Here is a 17,107-nt window from a genome sequence, read left to right as displayed (position 1 = left end):
TAGTGCTGCCTGCTTCAGATTAAAGGGTTTTAAGCAATAATACTAAAATAAATTATGTCTTCTGTATTCATATAACTAGAGAATTCCTTGACGTTATGTAAACAAAAGTGGCGTCATTCTGTATTTAATTTTTTGTATTTAAGTTTTCAGACTTACAGTTTCCTATGAGATTTTATACATAATATAGCTGTGGTATGACGATACAGAAGCTCTCGACAATCTACTGCGACAGTAAACTGAAAGAGCAGGGGTCGCATATTATATGCGTCATTTGTTGTGTGGTCAATAATGGCGGCGGAAGGCACGGAGGACCTCGGCAACAGCGGGGAACTCACAAACCCTTCAGGTTTCCTTTTAAAAGTTACCTAATAAAATACTGAGTTTGTAAGCATGTGTAAATAGTTTGTCGTTTCTATTTCTTAAACGGTTTATGCGTCAGTTATTACACGAACGCCTGTTCATAAAAAAGCTAGCGATCTACATAACCGTTGATTTATTAATTCAAATTTGAGTATTTTTATCCCATGAGAGTTGTTTTAAACATTTATGTGAACTTTAATACAAAGATTAAGTTGCAGACTAACCTTTATAAATGGTTAATTAATAAATTACCTGTCGTCTACAAAATATGTGACCCTGGAGCACAAAACTAGTCGTAAGTGTCAATTTTTTTAAATTGATTGATTTAGACATCATCTAAAAGCTGAATAAATAAGCTTTCCATTGATGTATTGTTTGTTAGGATAGGACATTTTTGGCCGAGATACAACTATTTGAAAATCTGCAATCTGAGTGTGCAAAAAATGAAAATATTGAGAAAATCGCCTTAACTTAATTGTTCAAATTAAGTTCTTAGCAATGCATATTACTAATCAAAAGTTAAGTCTGGATATATTATATACGGTAGGAAATGTACTAAATATTGTCATTGAATACGATTTTAATATCGTAATGATTTTTGGCATAAAAGAAAAATTGATAATTTTGACCCATACAGTGTATTGTTGGCTATTGCTACAAATATATCAGTGCTACATAAGAGTGGTTTGTGGTCCAGGGTCACAATATGTAAGACTTTGTATCAGCGAGATTCAATTTTATCTACTGTAGTATCATAAGTTGACTAGGACTAACTATTCTTATCCCTATACTCTACATGTGAATTAATCTGCAGTCTGTTTAATCAAATACATCACTTTCAGTGACAGAGCTTTATGAGCCTGAGGTTGCAGACCTTCCCAAGCCAGATGTTGAGGAGTCAGCGGAGAGTGGTGCGGATGGAGGAGACACCGGCGCTCCAGCGGCATCCTATACAGCGGAAGGAGAAGAGGAGGAAGAGGGACAGATGCCTGCAGACTTCGAGAGACTTTGGAAACTTACCATTGACAATCCTCAAGATTTCAACAGCTGGACTGACCTCCTCCAGTATTGTGAACAAGAGGTGAATGTGTTGTCTTGTTATTGGGGCTGCACCAAAATGTTAGTTTGTTTTTTGTCTCTCATTTCATTATTTATTGCAGGGCCACACAAAAGCTTGCCGTCAGGCCCTAAATGCGTTTCTGCTGAGGTATCCTCTGTGTTACGGTTACTGGAAGAAGTTTGCTGATCTTGAGAGACGGGCCGGTCACATTAATAAGGCTGAAGAGGTAAGAACATGCATAGATGGACATTTCAGTCAAATACAAAAGAGCAGGAATAATCTCAAAAATGACTTTAGCCATAGTTGTCATATTATTGCGCTCATTATTCTTCAATTTTGTAATATTCAAAAATGATTTGCAGATGTAAAGCTGTATTCGCTTCTGTTGATAGGTGTGTGAACGAGGTTTGAAGGCCATCCCTCTCAGTGTTGATCTCTGGATCCACTACATCAACCTCCTGCTGGGAACACTTAACATGAACCTACCTGAGTCAACACGGCGTATCCGCAGGTACCGCTAACAAAAGAAATGCTTTTTATTCTACATTATTATTAGTTCCAGTTTGTTTTGTCTTCAAGTAATAATAGATTTTGTCTGAAGGAGCAGGTCTTATGGTATTTTAAAGTGTGTGTTGGAGTCTTGTACCACAGGTTTAAATGCATCTAAGGTCAAAAAACATTTCTCAGAATATACATTTATACATAGAGTCATTTCTCAATGAATTCGAAACAATTAGATCAGTTCTGAGCGTGATATCAATAAACCCCTCCCTTCCGTAAGCCTACTCTGCTCTGATTGGTGAGCTGGCCAAGTCTGTTGTGATTGGTACAAAGAGAAGGACTCAAGTTAGCGAGCGAAGCCACCAGTGTTGCCAAGTCTGCGGTTGTTTTTGATATCCACGGGTTGAAGCGACAACCATAAAAAGGCCTTTTTAGCCCTTGGAATGTGGGATTTTAGCAGTGGACCCCCCTCGAAATGTGATTGGGCTAATTTTTCTGTGTATTCTGGCTCAAGACAGTTAGGGTATGTCGAAAATCTCCAATCATATTTTCTTATTCAACTTCAAAAATCATTTCAAAATCATCCTACATCACTGCAGAAGTACCGACCCAGCCTATGCAAAGTGAACATGCAAAGAAGATCAAACACCCTTAACAAAAAAGGTAAAACAGCGATATAGGACGATTTTGATGTTGAGGGAGAACATGAGATGGGAGTTTTTCGACATACCCTAACTGTCAAGAACTGGAAAAAACAGAGTTCAGACAGAGTAAGACAAGACGAGCGTTTAACATTAAAAAGTATATAAACAACAAAAGGTTTGAATTCTATTGCTGTGGTATTGTGGAAAAAATGAATATGAGCCACTGATTCTTCACATCATCATCTTTCGGCAATGAAAGCAAAATAAACTTGCTTTCACAGCGCAGAACAGCGTCTTCTCAACAAGATATAAACACACTAACTAGGGAGGCAGGTCAGAGTGTTCGTATTTTGCAGGCAGGTGGGGATTATGCAAATGTGTTACCTAGTGATTTATATCGGTAACAAGCAGAAGATTCGAAAATATAATGACTCGTTAAGGCGGCTCTGAGTCTACTTTTTCTTTTTGAGAGACAATATTTATCATGCACTTTTTGATTAACAATTTTGCAGACTGTTGGCATTGAAGGATAGCTATGTTACAAACTGCAAAAAAGATATTTTTTTGAAAAATCTTATGACCTGCTCTTGAAAATCCGTTGGCACTGATGCTAAGTTAATCTTACAAGCCAAGAGACAGATACAAGGAAAGAGCAAGAGGCAGGAGATGACATGGTGATATGGTATGGTTTATTGAGTAACATTAGTTGTGTCTTCCTCATAGCTCTGTCTGACAAGAAACAAATTCAGCAAGTGGTTTTACAACAGGCAAAAAGAAAACAGAAATTTAATGCCATTTACTGTCTTAATAGTTATAACGATATATTTATTCTCCTTAACAATTACACCAAAGATGCAAAATTTTTGCTTAGATTTTTGCTGTGATTAAAAGAATGTGTAAGTTGACACTAGTTAAATTCAGAACCTGAATGTCTTTTTTTATTCCTGTTGTGATATCTGAGTGAAATGGCTTTTTAAACAAGAAAAAAGGTAGGGAGGGACTTTTGTCCATTTGGAATTGATTGGACAGTTGTTGTTTACTAATTGCTGCGTTCTGAGTGACAGGCATTCCATTAAAAATAAGGCCGGGGAATTTTGATTTCATAGTAACTTTAAACATTATTCCTTACAGCATTAACACATTTTAAGAAACAATATAACAAAAAGTAATGTCCTGTCCTCTACTCAGTGTGTTTGAGGAGGCAGTTGCAGCCGCTGGCTGGGACTTCCATTCAGACAGGCTGTGGGATCTGTACGCCGAGTGGGAGAAGGAGCAGGGGAACCTGAAGTTCATGACCGACGTCTATGACCGAGTACTGAGGGTCCCCACACAGCTCTACAACACACATTATGAAAAGTACGCTATGCTCGTGGATCATGTTTTATGTGTTAACATAATGTTTTCCTCGCACAACTCCTCAGATTTGAGGCACACAATCCACACGCACACACACACGCATGGATTTGTGAGAATTTGTTACTATTTCTTCTCACGCTCGTATTCTGTGATCTCTTTCCCCCTTTATATTTAGATGCAGCTGAATGCATCAACAAAAGCCTAATTGGTAAACTGTCAAACACCTGCAGTTAAACACTTCAAATCCAGATCACCAAAATATCACAAAAATTCTTTTGCTTTCAGAGTCCATTAAAATCATGATGACCCGTACGTTGAACAAGGCTGATGTTCTCTGAATCTTTGTCTCTTCTCTCAGACTGAAAACTCACCTAACCTCCCACCCGCCTCTGGACGTCCTGTCTCCCTGAGGAGTACAGTAAGGTGAGGAATGAGTACAAACAGAGCCAGATTCAAGCCAAAAAAGAGAGAACTGATATCAATGCTGAGGAAGAAGAGAGACCGCCAGGGGAGGAAGAGCCTGCAGACAATGGCAAGGATTCGGTAACTCACTTTTTCTCACTGTTAATAGAAGGTTTTCTTCAAATGAGATTATTGTTTTAATCTTTAACATGTTTTTATGCAGGAAGAAGCAGTGCAGAAGATGCAGGAGCTCCTGTCGGTCAGCAGAGAGGAAGTGTACCAACAAAATGAAGCAGAAGTCAGGAAGAGGTGGAACTTTGAAGATGCTGTAAGTTCCAGAACTGTTTCTCAGAAAGATGCTTAAAGGGATAGTTCACCCAAAAAATAAAATTATGTCATTAATTACTCACCCTCATGTCGTTCCATACCCGTATGACCTTCATTCATCTACAGAACACAAATTAAGATATTTTAGATGAAATCTGACCGTTTTAACGATGTCCTTTACTGCGTTTCTGTGCCTTGACCATGGTAGAACACTTAATTAATGAATAGAATTTTCTAATAATTAATGACAGAATTTTCATTTTTGGGTGAGCTATCCCTTTAATAGTGGCTCAGGAAACACTCAGGATGTTTTCCATAAAAATCACTAACCAGACAAAATCTTGCTGACTCAAACTTGTGAACTGTGTATGGGATATGTGTGATATTTTTCTGTCATTTCACCTTCCTGTAGTATGAATTCTTCCCTCTTTTTTTCCAGATTAAAAGGCCTTATTTCCATGTGAAACCTCTGGATAGTGCTCAGCTGAAAGCCTGGCACAGCTATCTGGATTGGGAGATTGCAGAAGCTGAAACAGCGGCAATGGCTGCTGAAGGGCCGGATGTGGAAGGCCATGAAGGCTCAAAACAAGAGTGTGTAGCTGGTCACAAGAGAGTACTGATTCTGTTTGAACGCTGTCTCATTGCTTGTGCACTCTATGAGGAATTCTGGAATAAAGTAAGCAGAGGGAGATCCAACAACCTGCTATTAAAGGGATAGTTCACCTAAAAATTAAAATTCTTTAATTATTCACCCTCATGTTGTTCAAAACCAATGAATATCAGACATTCGTTCATCTTTGGAACACAAATTAAGATATTTTTGATGAAATCCGAGAGCTTTCTGACCCTGCATAGATAGCAACGCTACTGACACAGTTTTGAGACGTGGCAAAGACACAAAAGAAAAGAAATTGTTGAATAAAGTTGTTGATTTTTTCTTTGCGCACAAAAAGTATTCTCGTAGCTTCATAGCATTACGGTTGAACCACTGATGTCGCATGGACTATTTTAATAATGTGTTCTGAAGATGAACAAAGGTCACGACAGTGAGTAATTAATGAGTAATTGGAATGTACGAGGGTGAGTAATTAATGACAGAATTTTGAATTTTGGGTGAACTATCCCTTTAAATAGCACAATGACGTTTTATAATATTGCTAAATTGTACGTTTTTTTGTTGCATTTTGTAATCTGTGTATGTATGTTGCAAGTATGTGCATTATCTGGCACCGCATGGGCTAGAGGAGGTGCGTAATGTGTACCGCAGAGCTTGTGAAATCCATCTTCCATACAAACACAGCATCCACCTTCATTGGGCCTCGTTTGAGGAAAAACATGGTGAGACAGTATGTTTAACAGAAAAAAACAGACTAGTCTAAAATCCATGACAGATTTCATAGAAATGTGTATTTGTTTCATTTTAATTACATTTCTTTTTCCTCCCGTAGGTAATATTTTGGAGGCACAGCGTATTCTTGAATCACTTGAAATGACTGTGCCTGGTTTGGCTGCGGTCCGTCTGAGGAGAGTTGGTCTGGAGCGGAGAGCAGGACGGTTGGATGTGGCGGAGGCACTGCTGAAGGAGACAGTGGAGCAGAGTAAAGACAACCCTCCACTCCATGCCTTCTACTCCATCAAACTGGCTCGCTTTCTTCACAAGCTGTGCAAGAATCCCGCCAGGGCCCGCACTGTTCTACAGGAAGCCATAGAGCTGAGTCCGGTAAAATACCAGCGTTTGACATTTTATACACACTATTATTAAAATGCGTGGCATCAGTAAGATTAAAAATATAGTGTGTGTGTGTGTATATATATATATTCAGCAAGGATGCATTAAACTGATCAAAAGTAACAGTAAAGACATTTATGTTACAAAGCATTTCTATTTCAAATAAATGCTATTTTAAATAAATGATTTCTGAAGGATCATGTGAAGCTGAAAACTTGTGTAATGGCTGCCAAAAATTCGGCTTTGCCATTACAGGAGTAAATATACAGTCATGGCCAAAAATATTAGCACCCTTGCAATTCTGTCAGAAAATGCAATGCTTCTCTCAGAAAATTGTTCCAATTGCAAATGTTTTGGTATTCACATGCTTATTGTTTTTGTTTGCACTGCAACAACACAAAAAAACAGAGAAGAAAATTTCACACAGAACTCAAAAATGGACTGGACAAAATGATTGGCACCTTTGTAAGAAATAATTGCTTTTTAAGCATGTGATGCTCCTGTAATTTGTATTTAGACACACCTGTGGCAAGTAACAGGTGTGGGCAGTATAGTAATCACACTTGTTACCAGTTAAATTGGAGAAAAGTTGATTCAACCTTTGTGTTGTGTGTCACACTGAGCATGGAAACAAGAGAAAAGAAGTGTAAAAAGTTGTCTGTGGATTTGAGAGAGAAAACAATGGAAAAACATGGACAATCTAAAGGCTACAAGTGTATCTAGAGATCTTAATGTTCCTGTGTCCACTATGTGCAATATCATCAAGAGGTTTACAGCCAATGGCACTGTAGCTACCCTCCCTGGACATGGACAGAAGAGCAAAATTAATGAAAACAAAGGATTGTTCGAATGATGGATAAGGAACCCAGATTAACTTTCAAACAAATTCAAGCTGATCTGCAGACACAGGGTACAACAGTGTCAGCTCGCACTATACATAGCCATCTGAATGAAAAAGGATGCTATGGTAGGAGACCCAGGAGGACACCACTGCTGACACAAAGGCATAAAAAAGCAAGACTGGTGTTTGCCAAAACTTGGGGTGCTACCAAATATTATGTTAAGGGTGCCAATAATTTTGTCCAGTGCATTTTTTGGATTCTGTGTGGAATTGTATCAGATTTGACTTTTCTTCTGTTTTTTTTTGTGTTGTTCCAATGCAAAAAAACAAAAAAAAAACATGAGTACCAAAACATTTGCAACTGCAACAATTTTCTGAGAGAAGGGCTGCGTTTTCTGACAGAATTGCAAGGTGCCGATATTTTTGGCCATGACTGTATATATATAAAGAAAGTTATTTTATATTTTAATAGCATTTACTCTTTTTGAGCATTATAGACTAAAAAAAAAAATCATGATGACCACAAACTTTTCAGTAGTATTACGGAAAATTATCCCAATACGATGCACCACAATACCAATATTTTTTAATGACTCTGGGATTTGGATCCTCAGGATAATGGTAGATTGTATCAGAACCTTCTGGAGCTGGAGATGTCAGGTGACCTGCGGGCTAATGGAGGTGGGGTTCTGCAGTGTGTGGCCAAAGCTATTGCTGCTCCTCTCTCCCCAAAGACCAAAATCCTTTTCTCCCAGCGTGGCCTGCAGTTTGTTGAGGACTTTGGAACCACAGTACAGAGGTCAGAATTAATTCGGATTATTGTGGAACTAGCTTCAGCTACCTTTTTTTCAGTGAGAAAAAAAATATTATGATAAAATTGCAAATGTGTTATTATTATTAAGTTTACTTAAAGGGATAATTCACCCAAAAATGAAAATTGTCATTGATTACTCACGCTCATGTCGTTACAAACCCCTAAAATCAAATTAGGATATTTTTGATGAAATCCGAGTGCTTTCTGACCCTGCTTAGACAGCAACACAACTACCACCTTAAATAAATAAAAGTCGTTATTTTTGTTTCTGTGAGCACAAAAAGTATTCTCATAGCTTCATAACATTACAGTTGAACCACTGATGTCAGATGGAAAATTTTAATGATGTCCTTACTACCTTTCTGGGCCTTGAACGTGTTAGTTGTGTTGCTGTCTATGCAGGGTCAGAAACCTCTCAGATTTCATAAAAAATATCTCAATTTGCGTTCTGAAGATGAACGAAGGTCTGACGGGTTTAGAATGACATGAGGGTGAGTAATGGGTGAACTATCCCTTTAAATGTTTCTTAATGGTTTTTTTTTGTATATTATCAGTGTGTTGAGCATGTATGAGGAGCACCAGAAGCTGCTGAAGGAACATGATGCAAAGAGACAAGCAGAGAATGGGTGAGCTCAAAAAACAAACCCAGAGATCTCAGTTTGACGTTTAGTTTTGTGATCACCTTTTAAATGTGCATTTGTGTTTTTGCTCAAGCGATAATGATGATCCAGAAAAGATGAGCAAAATGGATGAAGCATCTGCCTTGACAGTGGCACAGACTGCTCCGCCCACAATGCCTCATGTTCCCATGACAACACCACCTCCCTCTATGATGGGCGGAGACATGAGTGGATCATATGGGAGCTATGGCAGCTGGTACCAGGTAAAGAATTGAATTGCACATTTATCGTATTGTTAGAAGGCAGCTAAAGCTTTAAAAATATTAACTCAGTGCATCATGATTTAAAATGTGTATTATATACAAATACTGTCTCTGTGTCTTAGCAGCAACAGTATGGAGGGTATGGCAGCTACCAAAACCCATGGAACCAATACAATCAGTACTACCCTCCCAGCTAAATCCCTTTAAATATGGAGGTCTAGGGTGTTGCTTCGTGGGAACCATTCACATCCTCAATCCTCCAAAAGCCACAGCAGTGCGTAACTTGAGCCTGTGTCAAAAGTGAGGGGTAAAATGTACAAAACTATTATGATGTTTTTAAAGATGTTAACCTCTTTTCCCTGAATTTTTTGTACTAAGTGCCACCTTACGACCTAAAATACATTTGTAGATATACATATATATATATATATATATATATATATATATACCTATTCATGCTACATTTTTAAGTAATTTATCTGTAAATTAAGTCAAATTTATTGACTCCCTGAAATGCATTGTGAACGTTTTCTGTTGACCATTTTGTACCAATTTGTTTTAAAATGTTTAAAAATTCAGTTTATTGTGCAGTCAGCATCTTATAATTTTAATAAAACATAATACAAAACATTTTTTAAATTCAGATATATTGTAATTATTTTTACTTGACTTTCATTGTCATGTTTTTTTTTATATATATATTTTTACACAAGTATTTTTAATGCATTACATTGGTAGTTCTCAGGGCCCTTAATTTTTTTAAATTAAAATATTATATTAAATGTATTATCAATGTATATAAACAATCAGTGTGCATTTATCAAGTTATAATCACTCATAATCACTAATGTGTTCAAAGTTTTTAAACACTTTAAATACTGCTATTTGATAAAGCACAATTCTTGATGTTGAATAGTTTAGGAGCTAAAAGTCCCTGAATATGCAACGTTCAGAAGCTTCTGCTTGTTTACCGATTTTGGCTTTACTTCCAAAGCCAATATGAAATTCAAATCATAAGATTTAAGATGAGTAATATGAATTTTATTGTTGAAAATGTCTTTTTTCCATGTGGCAAAACAGAACGGTAACATCACCTTCTCAATGTTCATCATTGTGGAAACTCACTTGACCATTTATTAAGTTAGTATCAACAGGTTTACGTTTAATGAAATTATTGATCAATTCATTGCATTGTATGTTTGGCGCTTTAAGTGAAATCATTGCAGTAGCAGTCCACTGATTCATAGTCTCCACAGAGAAATCCGTTTGATCTTGCATTGACGTCTGGAAGAACAGCTTGTTTGTATAATTGTTTCGCTTCATTTCTTAGTAACCACAAGGACAGCAGAAGGCACCAAACCTGTCAAGTAAAACAAAGGATTATTTAAATGCCAGATCTTAATAAAAAGGGTTATTCCTCAGAGACAAAAAAAACTGTGATAACTTTAGGTCTATATTGCTAGTCAACATCAGCCTTACAAAAATTGTCTTACCCAGCTCACTCAGGGGTTTTTCCATATCTAGATCTGTGTAAACGCGTCTGGGATACGGGGTGATGAGGTTAAAATCCTGTCCATTTGCCCCGTTCATTTGAACGTAGACTCTCACAGCAGCCAGAGGTTCCTGAGCCTTGAAGACAGTGCTCAAAGTGGATCCATCTAGTAGACGCACCTTATGACCAAAGGAGGGTAAGAGAGATGTTTGACTTTTTGTAAATATACAGTGCCTTGCAAAAGTATTCATACCCCTTTATTTCTTCACATTTTGTTGCAAACATGTTAAACTGCTTTCATTTATTTTTTTTTCCACATCAATCTACACTCCATACGCCATAATGACAAAGCACAAATCAGATTTTAAGTTTATTAAAAATAAAACACTGAAATAAGTACATTGCATAAGTATTCATACCCTTAATGCCGTACTTAGTTGAAGCACCTTTACAGCCTCAAGTCTTTTTGATTAAGATGCAACAAGCTTTGCACATCAGCATTTGGCAATTATCTGACATTTTTCCTCACATTTTCATCTCTCAAGCTCTGTCAGCTTGGGATGGGGCCTGGCAGACATTTTCAGGTTTCTCCAGAAATGTTTGATTGAGTTCAAGCCCAAGCTGTGGCTGAGCCACTCAAGGACATCCACAGAGTTGTCTACAAGCCACTCTTGCTGTGTGCTTAGGGTCAGGGTGAACCTTCTGAATGCTCTGGACTGGGTTTTCATCCAGGCTATCTCTATATTTTGCTGTGTTGAGCTTTCCTTCTACTCTGATGAGTCCCTCAGTCCCTGCCGCTGAAAAACAGCCCCATAGCATGAGGCTGCCACTACCACACTTTACTATTTGGTTCATACTCTGCAGGTGATGAGCAGTGCCTGGTTTCCTCCATACATGATGCTTGGAATTGAGGCTCATCAGACCAGAGAATCTGGTTTTTCACAGTCTAAGAGTTCTTTAGGTGCTTTGTTGCAAATTCCAAGTGTGTTTTCATGTGAGGAGAGGATTGAGTGTGGCCACAAAGGAAGGATCGATGGAGTGTTGCAGTGATGTTTGTCCCTCTGTAGGTTTCTCCTATCTCCACATATGATCATGGAGCTCAACTAGAGTGACCATCAGGTTCTTGGTCACCAGTCTAACCAAGGCCCTTCTCCATCAATTGCTCTGTTTGGCCAGGAGGACAGCTCTAGGAAGAGTCCAAGTTGTTCCAAACTTCTTCTGTTATGGTTAATGGCAGCTACATGTTTCTGTGAGCTTTCAATGCAGCAGAATTTTTTTCTGAACTCTTGCCCAGATCGTTGTCCTGTTTCACAAGCCTGTTTCTGAGCTCTACAAGCAGTTATTTTGACCTAAGGGCTTGGTTTTTGGTTCTGCATTTTCAGCTGTTAAACCTTTTATTAAGAGGTGTGTGCCTTTCCAAATCATAGTCATTCAAATGAATTTGCCACAGTTTAACTCTACTCGAAATGTAGTAACATTTACAAGCAATGTGTATGCTCTGGAGCTAAATTTCAAGTGTCCCAGAAAAGGGTATGAATACTTACGCAATGAAATCATTTCTGTTTTTTATTTCTAATTAATTTGCAAAGCTGTAATAAACTTGTTTTGTGGTTTGTCATTATGGTGTATGGAGTGTAGATTGATGTGGGGAAAAAAGTAATTTAAAGCAGTTTAACATAAGGCTGCAACATAAAATGTGAAAAGAATGAAGGGGTATGAATACTGTATATGTGTGGAACTGGAATCATCATTCAAGTACTTTAAAAATCCAATTTTAAATCTTTTCTATCTAATCACTGTCATCCTGGAATGTCAGGACTAATGCGTTAACAGTTAAAGTTGGCTTCATTTTGTGGCAGTACCTGTATCCGACAGTCATCGTAGTCTTTCTTAGCAGGAGGAGCCCCTTGGTTCTCAAGTGGAGACTGCAGAGGGGCTTCAGAGGGGGGAGATGACAAACCTGTGCTTGTTGAACCACCTCCAAACTGCAAACGTTTTTGTTATAGATTATTTACACATTTGATATTCTAGTAGGCACACAAGATAATAGTAATTGTGATAATAATGAACTGGGCAAAGTAAAAGCAATAATACCTTTCGTGCCCTCTCCTCTCGGTCACGTGCAATCTTGTCTTTAACTCGCTGCCTGACAAAGAATCACAGGTTATTACTAGTGGCGGTCAACTTGGAGGCCCTAAGATTACTTAAAATGACACAAAATGAGCATTAATATATGCCTCCCAAAAAACTTTCAAAAATCAGAACTTTTGGTACTGGAAAAGTACTGTGAATTAAAAAAAAATAATAATAATAATAATAACTTAACTCCACTGGCATTTTTATAATGAATATACATTTTTATAGTTATGCCAAGGTCTAAATTATTTTATCAGGCAGAGAATGGGAGTAAATATTTGCATTTCTCCTCTTCTCTACGTTGCTTCCTAATGTAGATGCTTAATAAACCTGGTATTGTGTACAACAACTATTGTTGGCTTTTTTATGAAATGCATGGGTCCTCGCTTTGGATAAAAACATTGGCTAATGCTTTAATGTAGTCCTTAATTAGTAAATCACAACGTTGAGTGGACAATGGTGGGCCTTTAAATAAAAAATGAGAAACACTGAATCAAAACTTAACTGTAATGCTTGATCAAAGTGAAACAGGCAATGCATCCATGTTCATCTTACTTGGCAAGCCTGTCCTCCATCTTCTCTCTCCTGCGTTGGTCCGCTAGCTTCTTCATTTCATCATCTTGAAGCTTCTGTTTAACCTGCAGGAGCTCTTGGCCCTGTTTCCTCCTCTGCTTTTCTCTTTCTATTTCATCTTTTCGCTCTCGCTCCCTCCTTTCCTCCTGTCTCGCCTTCATCAACTCCTCCAGCCTGGAGGGGAGGGAAGCAGTTTTAATAATTTTTTTAATTGTGTTTTTTACGTTAATACATTTTAAGGTCAGCTGCACGAAGCACAAACCGTTTTACTTGTTCTTTCCTTTCTTCCTCTGTCATAGGTCGTTTGGCATCTCCCCCTTCTTCAGCAAATTCAGTACCTGTTTTTTTGTTTTGGTTAAAGACAAAAATTAAAGTGAATGTATCATTTTGTGTTCGGTGATGATTTTGTGTTGATTTCCATGAAATTGAGAGTGAGAGGCATCAGAAGAACATACATTCAGAAGTTTCCGTAGGAGACTGGCTTTGTTCTTCTGTTGTGCCGAGAGTATTTCCAGCAGGCGGAACATAAGGCTCATCTATATCTGGATCATTCTCATGCTCCATTAACCTGTACAGTTACAGAATTGTAAATGCAACCCCAAAAAGTTATTTTTATTTATTAAAATGATTGTTAATTAAACATTATATATTTAAATGCCACAATTATATGCATAGTGATCACTCAGATTTTTAAAAATGCATTAAAAAATGTGACGACTCACCAGTCCATTGCTCTCTCAATGCCCTGGTTTCCAGTATGTGCTACTGCCTTCTCCCTACAAAAACAATCAATGGGTGAGTGAAAGTACTGGATCAGTGTGTAAACATCATCACCACTGAAAAATCATCACTTACGCTCTGTTTCTGTCGAAGCCCATTTCCAGCAGACTGTCTAATGTAGTGCACTCAGCCATTGTGCTGAAAATAAGTTTATTATAGCATTATAACAACACAGTGACATTAAGATAAATAGAAAAAAAATTAACCCCCCCTTAAAAAATGTAAAGCCTCCTTCAAGTTCAAAAGTTTTACAGACAAAAGCTTTTTATAGATAATTACAACTTAATATACAAAAAAAGGCATGTAGCTGGGTAGATACTTAAGAGACTGCAGCTCGAAACTATGAGATGAATTAAATCTACTCTTCTGACTGACATGATCATATCATCACTACACAATCAAATCTGACTGACGAAATAATTAAAATAATTGTGGCAGCAGTTTATATTTATACTGAGAGATACATGATCAAATTCAGTTAGCTGACAGGCTAACACTGAACACCATCCAGCAACAGTTAATTATTCTTTTTCATAACTAGTATCTTCCAGGGAGCGGCTGAGAATTGTCTTCATAAATTAACAGCGCTTTTGTATATCAGGAAGGATATTTTTTACTTAATTTCATCATTAATTAGCCCTGTACGTCGGTCTATAGCTACTTACATTTGTTGTCAGCACTGGGTTGCTTCCACACACATCTACGGAAAGCCGCAACGACCAATTCGCTTTCTCTGCTCCTGAACGGCGAGATCTGCGCTGTGCGGTTTACCACATGATTGGATATTGTAGAAGGCTAAAACGATACGATATAAAGTAAACACAATAACCGCAATTATTATCGGTATCATAGTTATACACAACAGGTAAGATACTGTAGAAGGCTAAAACGACACAATATAAACACAATAATCGCAATTATTATCGGTACCGTAATTATATATACTAGGGGTAAACTGAGGTAAATTCAGGTAAGTTGATACACATTTGTGACCATGGACCACAAAACCAGTCATAAGTGTCAATTTTTCAAAATTGAGCTTTATACATAATCTGAAAGCTGAATAAATAAGCTTTCCATCGATGTATGGTTTGTTAGGATAGGACAATATTTGGCTGAGATACAACTATTTTAGTATATGGAATCTGAGGGTGCAAAAAATTCAAAATATTGTGAAAAATGGCCTTTAAAGTTGTCCAAATTAAGTTGCAATGCATGTTACTAATCAAAAATTAAGTTTTGATATATTTACAGTAGGAAATTTACAAAATATCTTCATGGAACATGATCTTAATTTCCTAATGATTTTTGGCATAAAAGAAAAATCTATAATTTTGACCCATACAATGTACTTGTGTATTTTTGGCTATTGCTACAAATATACCCCAGCGACTTAAGACTGGTTTTGTGGTCCAGGGTCACATTTTTTCATTGAGATGTCTGGGAAAAAATGCATATATGCATTGTAAATTTACCCAACATGAGAATGATGTTTAGCCATAATTAACTTAAAACAACAGTTATTTCTCCTTTTTATGGCAATATAAGCAGATCGGGGTAATAATTGATTACGTGTCATCTTGATTACGTATTTAGATTCCAAAAATTAAGTACTTGTAATTAGATTACATTTTAAAATACTCATAGTCTGACTACAGTTACTTTTTTATAATTACATGATTACGTATTATTTACACAATAGCAATAATGATACATAATTTCTTGATTCTCCCTAATTTATTTTTCATCTTTTACAATTTCCTTTCTAAAGTAGCCTACTGCTTATATACATTCAGAAAGTCTTCAAGTTTTGATATTCACATAAAGATCTGATTTATCACTCTGTAGGTTATTTATCCATGTGTTTCTGTCTTTGGAAGGCTTTTGTCTTTCAAACACATTAAAATGCACAAATTCACATTCAAACATTTTTTGTCATCTGATCCTCTTTCACCTTGAAGTACACCTAAGATTTAAAAAAATAATAATAATTAATTATCACATCTGCATGTTCATTGGTTTCTGAAGTTGGCTATGGTCACATGACATGCAGGTAAACAAATAAAATATTTAATTTTTTGTAAGTTTTTTATTTTATTTTGACTGATTTTAAAATGATTTATTTTAATGTAACATTTTTAATGATTTAATTATTTGTTTTTTAAATAAACTCATAAACGCCTTGCATTTCCTTTATAAACCCCAGTTTGGGAAACCTTGATGTAATATAATGTTTGATGCACTTTATGTTAATAACAACAACAGGAATATGTTTTATTACTCTTTGTACTTTTATGTCAATATGGTACAATATTATCCTATTTAAATCAATGTGATAAACAAGTTAGGTCAAAAGTAGTCTGATTATATTACTTAAAATGTGTGATGTAATGGTTTATGTTACTAACTACAATATTTGTCATGTAATTTGGAATCAATACGAGATTACAATTTGTAAGTAATCTACCCATTTGCTCAATGCATGCAGGTGGCTGTGCAAACAAAGTGCAGTATGGGATGGGCCTCGTAGCTTGTTACTTATTGGATGAATGTATAATAATTAATCTGCCAGCACTCTTACTCTGTGGCACTCTTCTTCTGAATTCCTAGAAATCACACAAGCTTTACTCTCTGTTTCCTCTTTCAATCTTTTTCCAGTGATATATGTGCTTTAATAGATTATCAATGCTGCTTCAACTTTACTTTCTGCATTTTGATACAGAGGAGAACACGGGTGAGTTATTCTGAACTATTATTATTAGTACTTATTTTAGCATTTTTGCAACTTTGGAAAGTTTACACAGTATACTGTTTGCAGTTTAGTTTTTTTTATTTTTTTTTTTAAAAAAGATTTGCTTAACCAAGTGACTCTGATTGAATATCTCTAAATACTTTTTAAACAAATTTGCTTAATTTATTTTTGACTTTAACTTTATAACTTTCAACAGTCAAGGTGTAAAGTGGGTAAAGTTCAATATGTCAAAGTCCTTGACTTTTTAGAAATCAGCAAATGAAGGGGTTACAGTGCAAATTCACCATTTAAATAAATAGCAATACCAACATCATATTCAAAACCTGAGTTTTTCTGTCCTTCAAATCATATGACTATTTCTAGTCATTAGCAATAAAGCAGGTTGCTTTATTGCTAATGGTTTCTTTTCTTCTAACCATGGATGTCTTATCTTTAACAGAATAAAAATTGTTGGACA

The 17,107-nt window shown here is 36.5% G+C and overlaps 2 protein-coding genes across 2 annotated transcripts; one reads left to right on the top strand and one right to left on the bottom strand.

The window, feature by feature from the left end:
- Positions 1-276: 276 nt before the first annotated feature.
- On the top strand, positions 277-9,560 carry si:ch211-114c17.1 (pre-mRNA-processing factor 39). The gene is given in 15 exon segments (XM_051128203.1): positions 277-346; positions 1,203-1,441; positions 1,521-1,646; positions 1,813-1,931; positions 3,754-3,921; positions 4,280-4,325; positions 4,327-4,464; positions 4,547-4,651; positions 5,090-5,326; positions 5,862-5,988; positions 6,099-6,370; positions 7,835-8,019; positions 8,589-8,660; positions 8,749-8,917; positions 9,040-9,560. Coding segments are annotated over 15 exon segments (2,136 nt in total). The 5' UTR covers positions 277-288; the 3' UTR covers positions 9,115-9,560.
- A 383-nt stretch (positions 9,561-9,943) lies between these two features.
- On the bottom strand, positions 9,944-14,656 carry ubxn1 (UBX domain protein 1). Its single transcript, XM_051127021.1, has 10 exons — positions 14,564-14,656; positions 13,974-14,036; positions 13,841-13,894; positions 13,574-13,686; positions 13,381-13,456; positions 13,101-13,292; positions 12,504-12,555; positions 12,272-12,394; positions 10,411-10,588; positions 9,944-10,277 (listed from the first exon to the last, which is right to left on the bottom strand). Exons 2-10 carry the CDS (start codon positions 14,030-14,032, stop codon positions 10,237-10,239), a joined length of 888 nt encoding a protein of 295 aa, XP_050982978.1. The 5' UTR covers positions 14,033-14,036; positions 14,564-14,656; the 3' UTR covers positions 9,944-10,236.
- Positions 14,657-17,107: the final 2,451 nt, after the last annotated feature.

This window comes from Labeo rohita, chromosome 14, assembly GCF_022985175.1.
Source record: "Labeo rohita strain BAU-BD-2019 chromosome 14, IGBB_LRoh.1.0, whole genome shotgun sequence".
In the NCBI taxonomy this organism is placed as follows: Eukaryota; Metazoa; Chordata; class Actinopteri; order Cypriniformes; family Cyprinidae; genus Labeo; species Labeo rohita.
Note: the sequence above shows the minus strand (reverse complement) of the source record. Positions and strands in the feature narration are given on the sequence as shown.

Coding starts and splice junctions, on each gene's coding strand:
- ubxn1 (XM_051127021.1), bottom strand. CDS start 14,032: ATGGCTGAGTGCACTACATTAGACAGTCTGCTGGAAATGGGCTTCGAC. Junction 13,895..13,973: donor GGCTTCGACAGAAACAGAGC/GTAAGTGATGAT, acceptor TTGTTTTTGTAG/GGAGAAGGCAGTAGCACATA. Junction 10,589..12,271: donor ACGATGACTGTCGGATACAG/GTACTGCCACAA, acceptor TTTGGTCATAAG/GTGCGTCTACTAGATGGATC.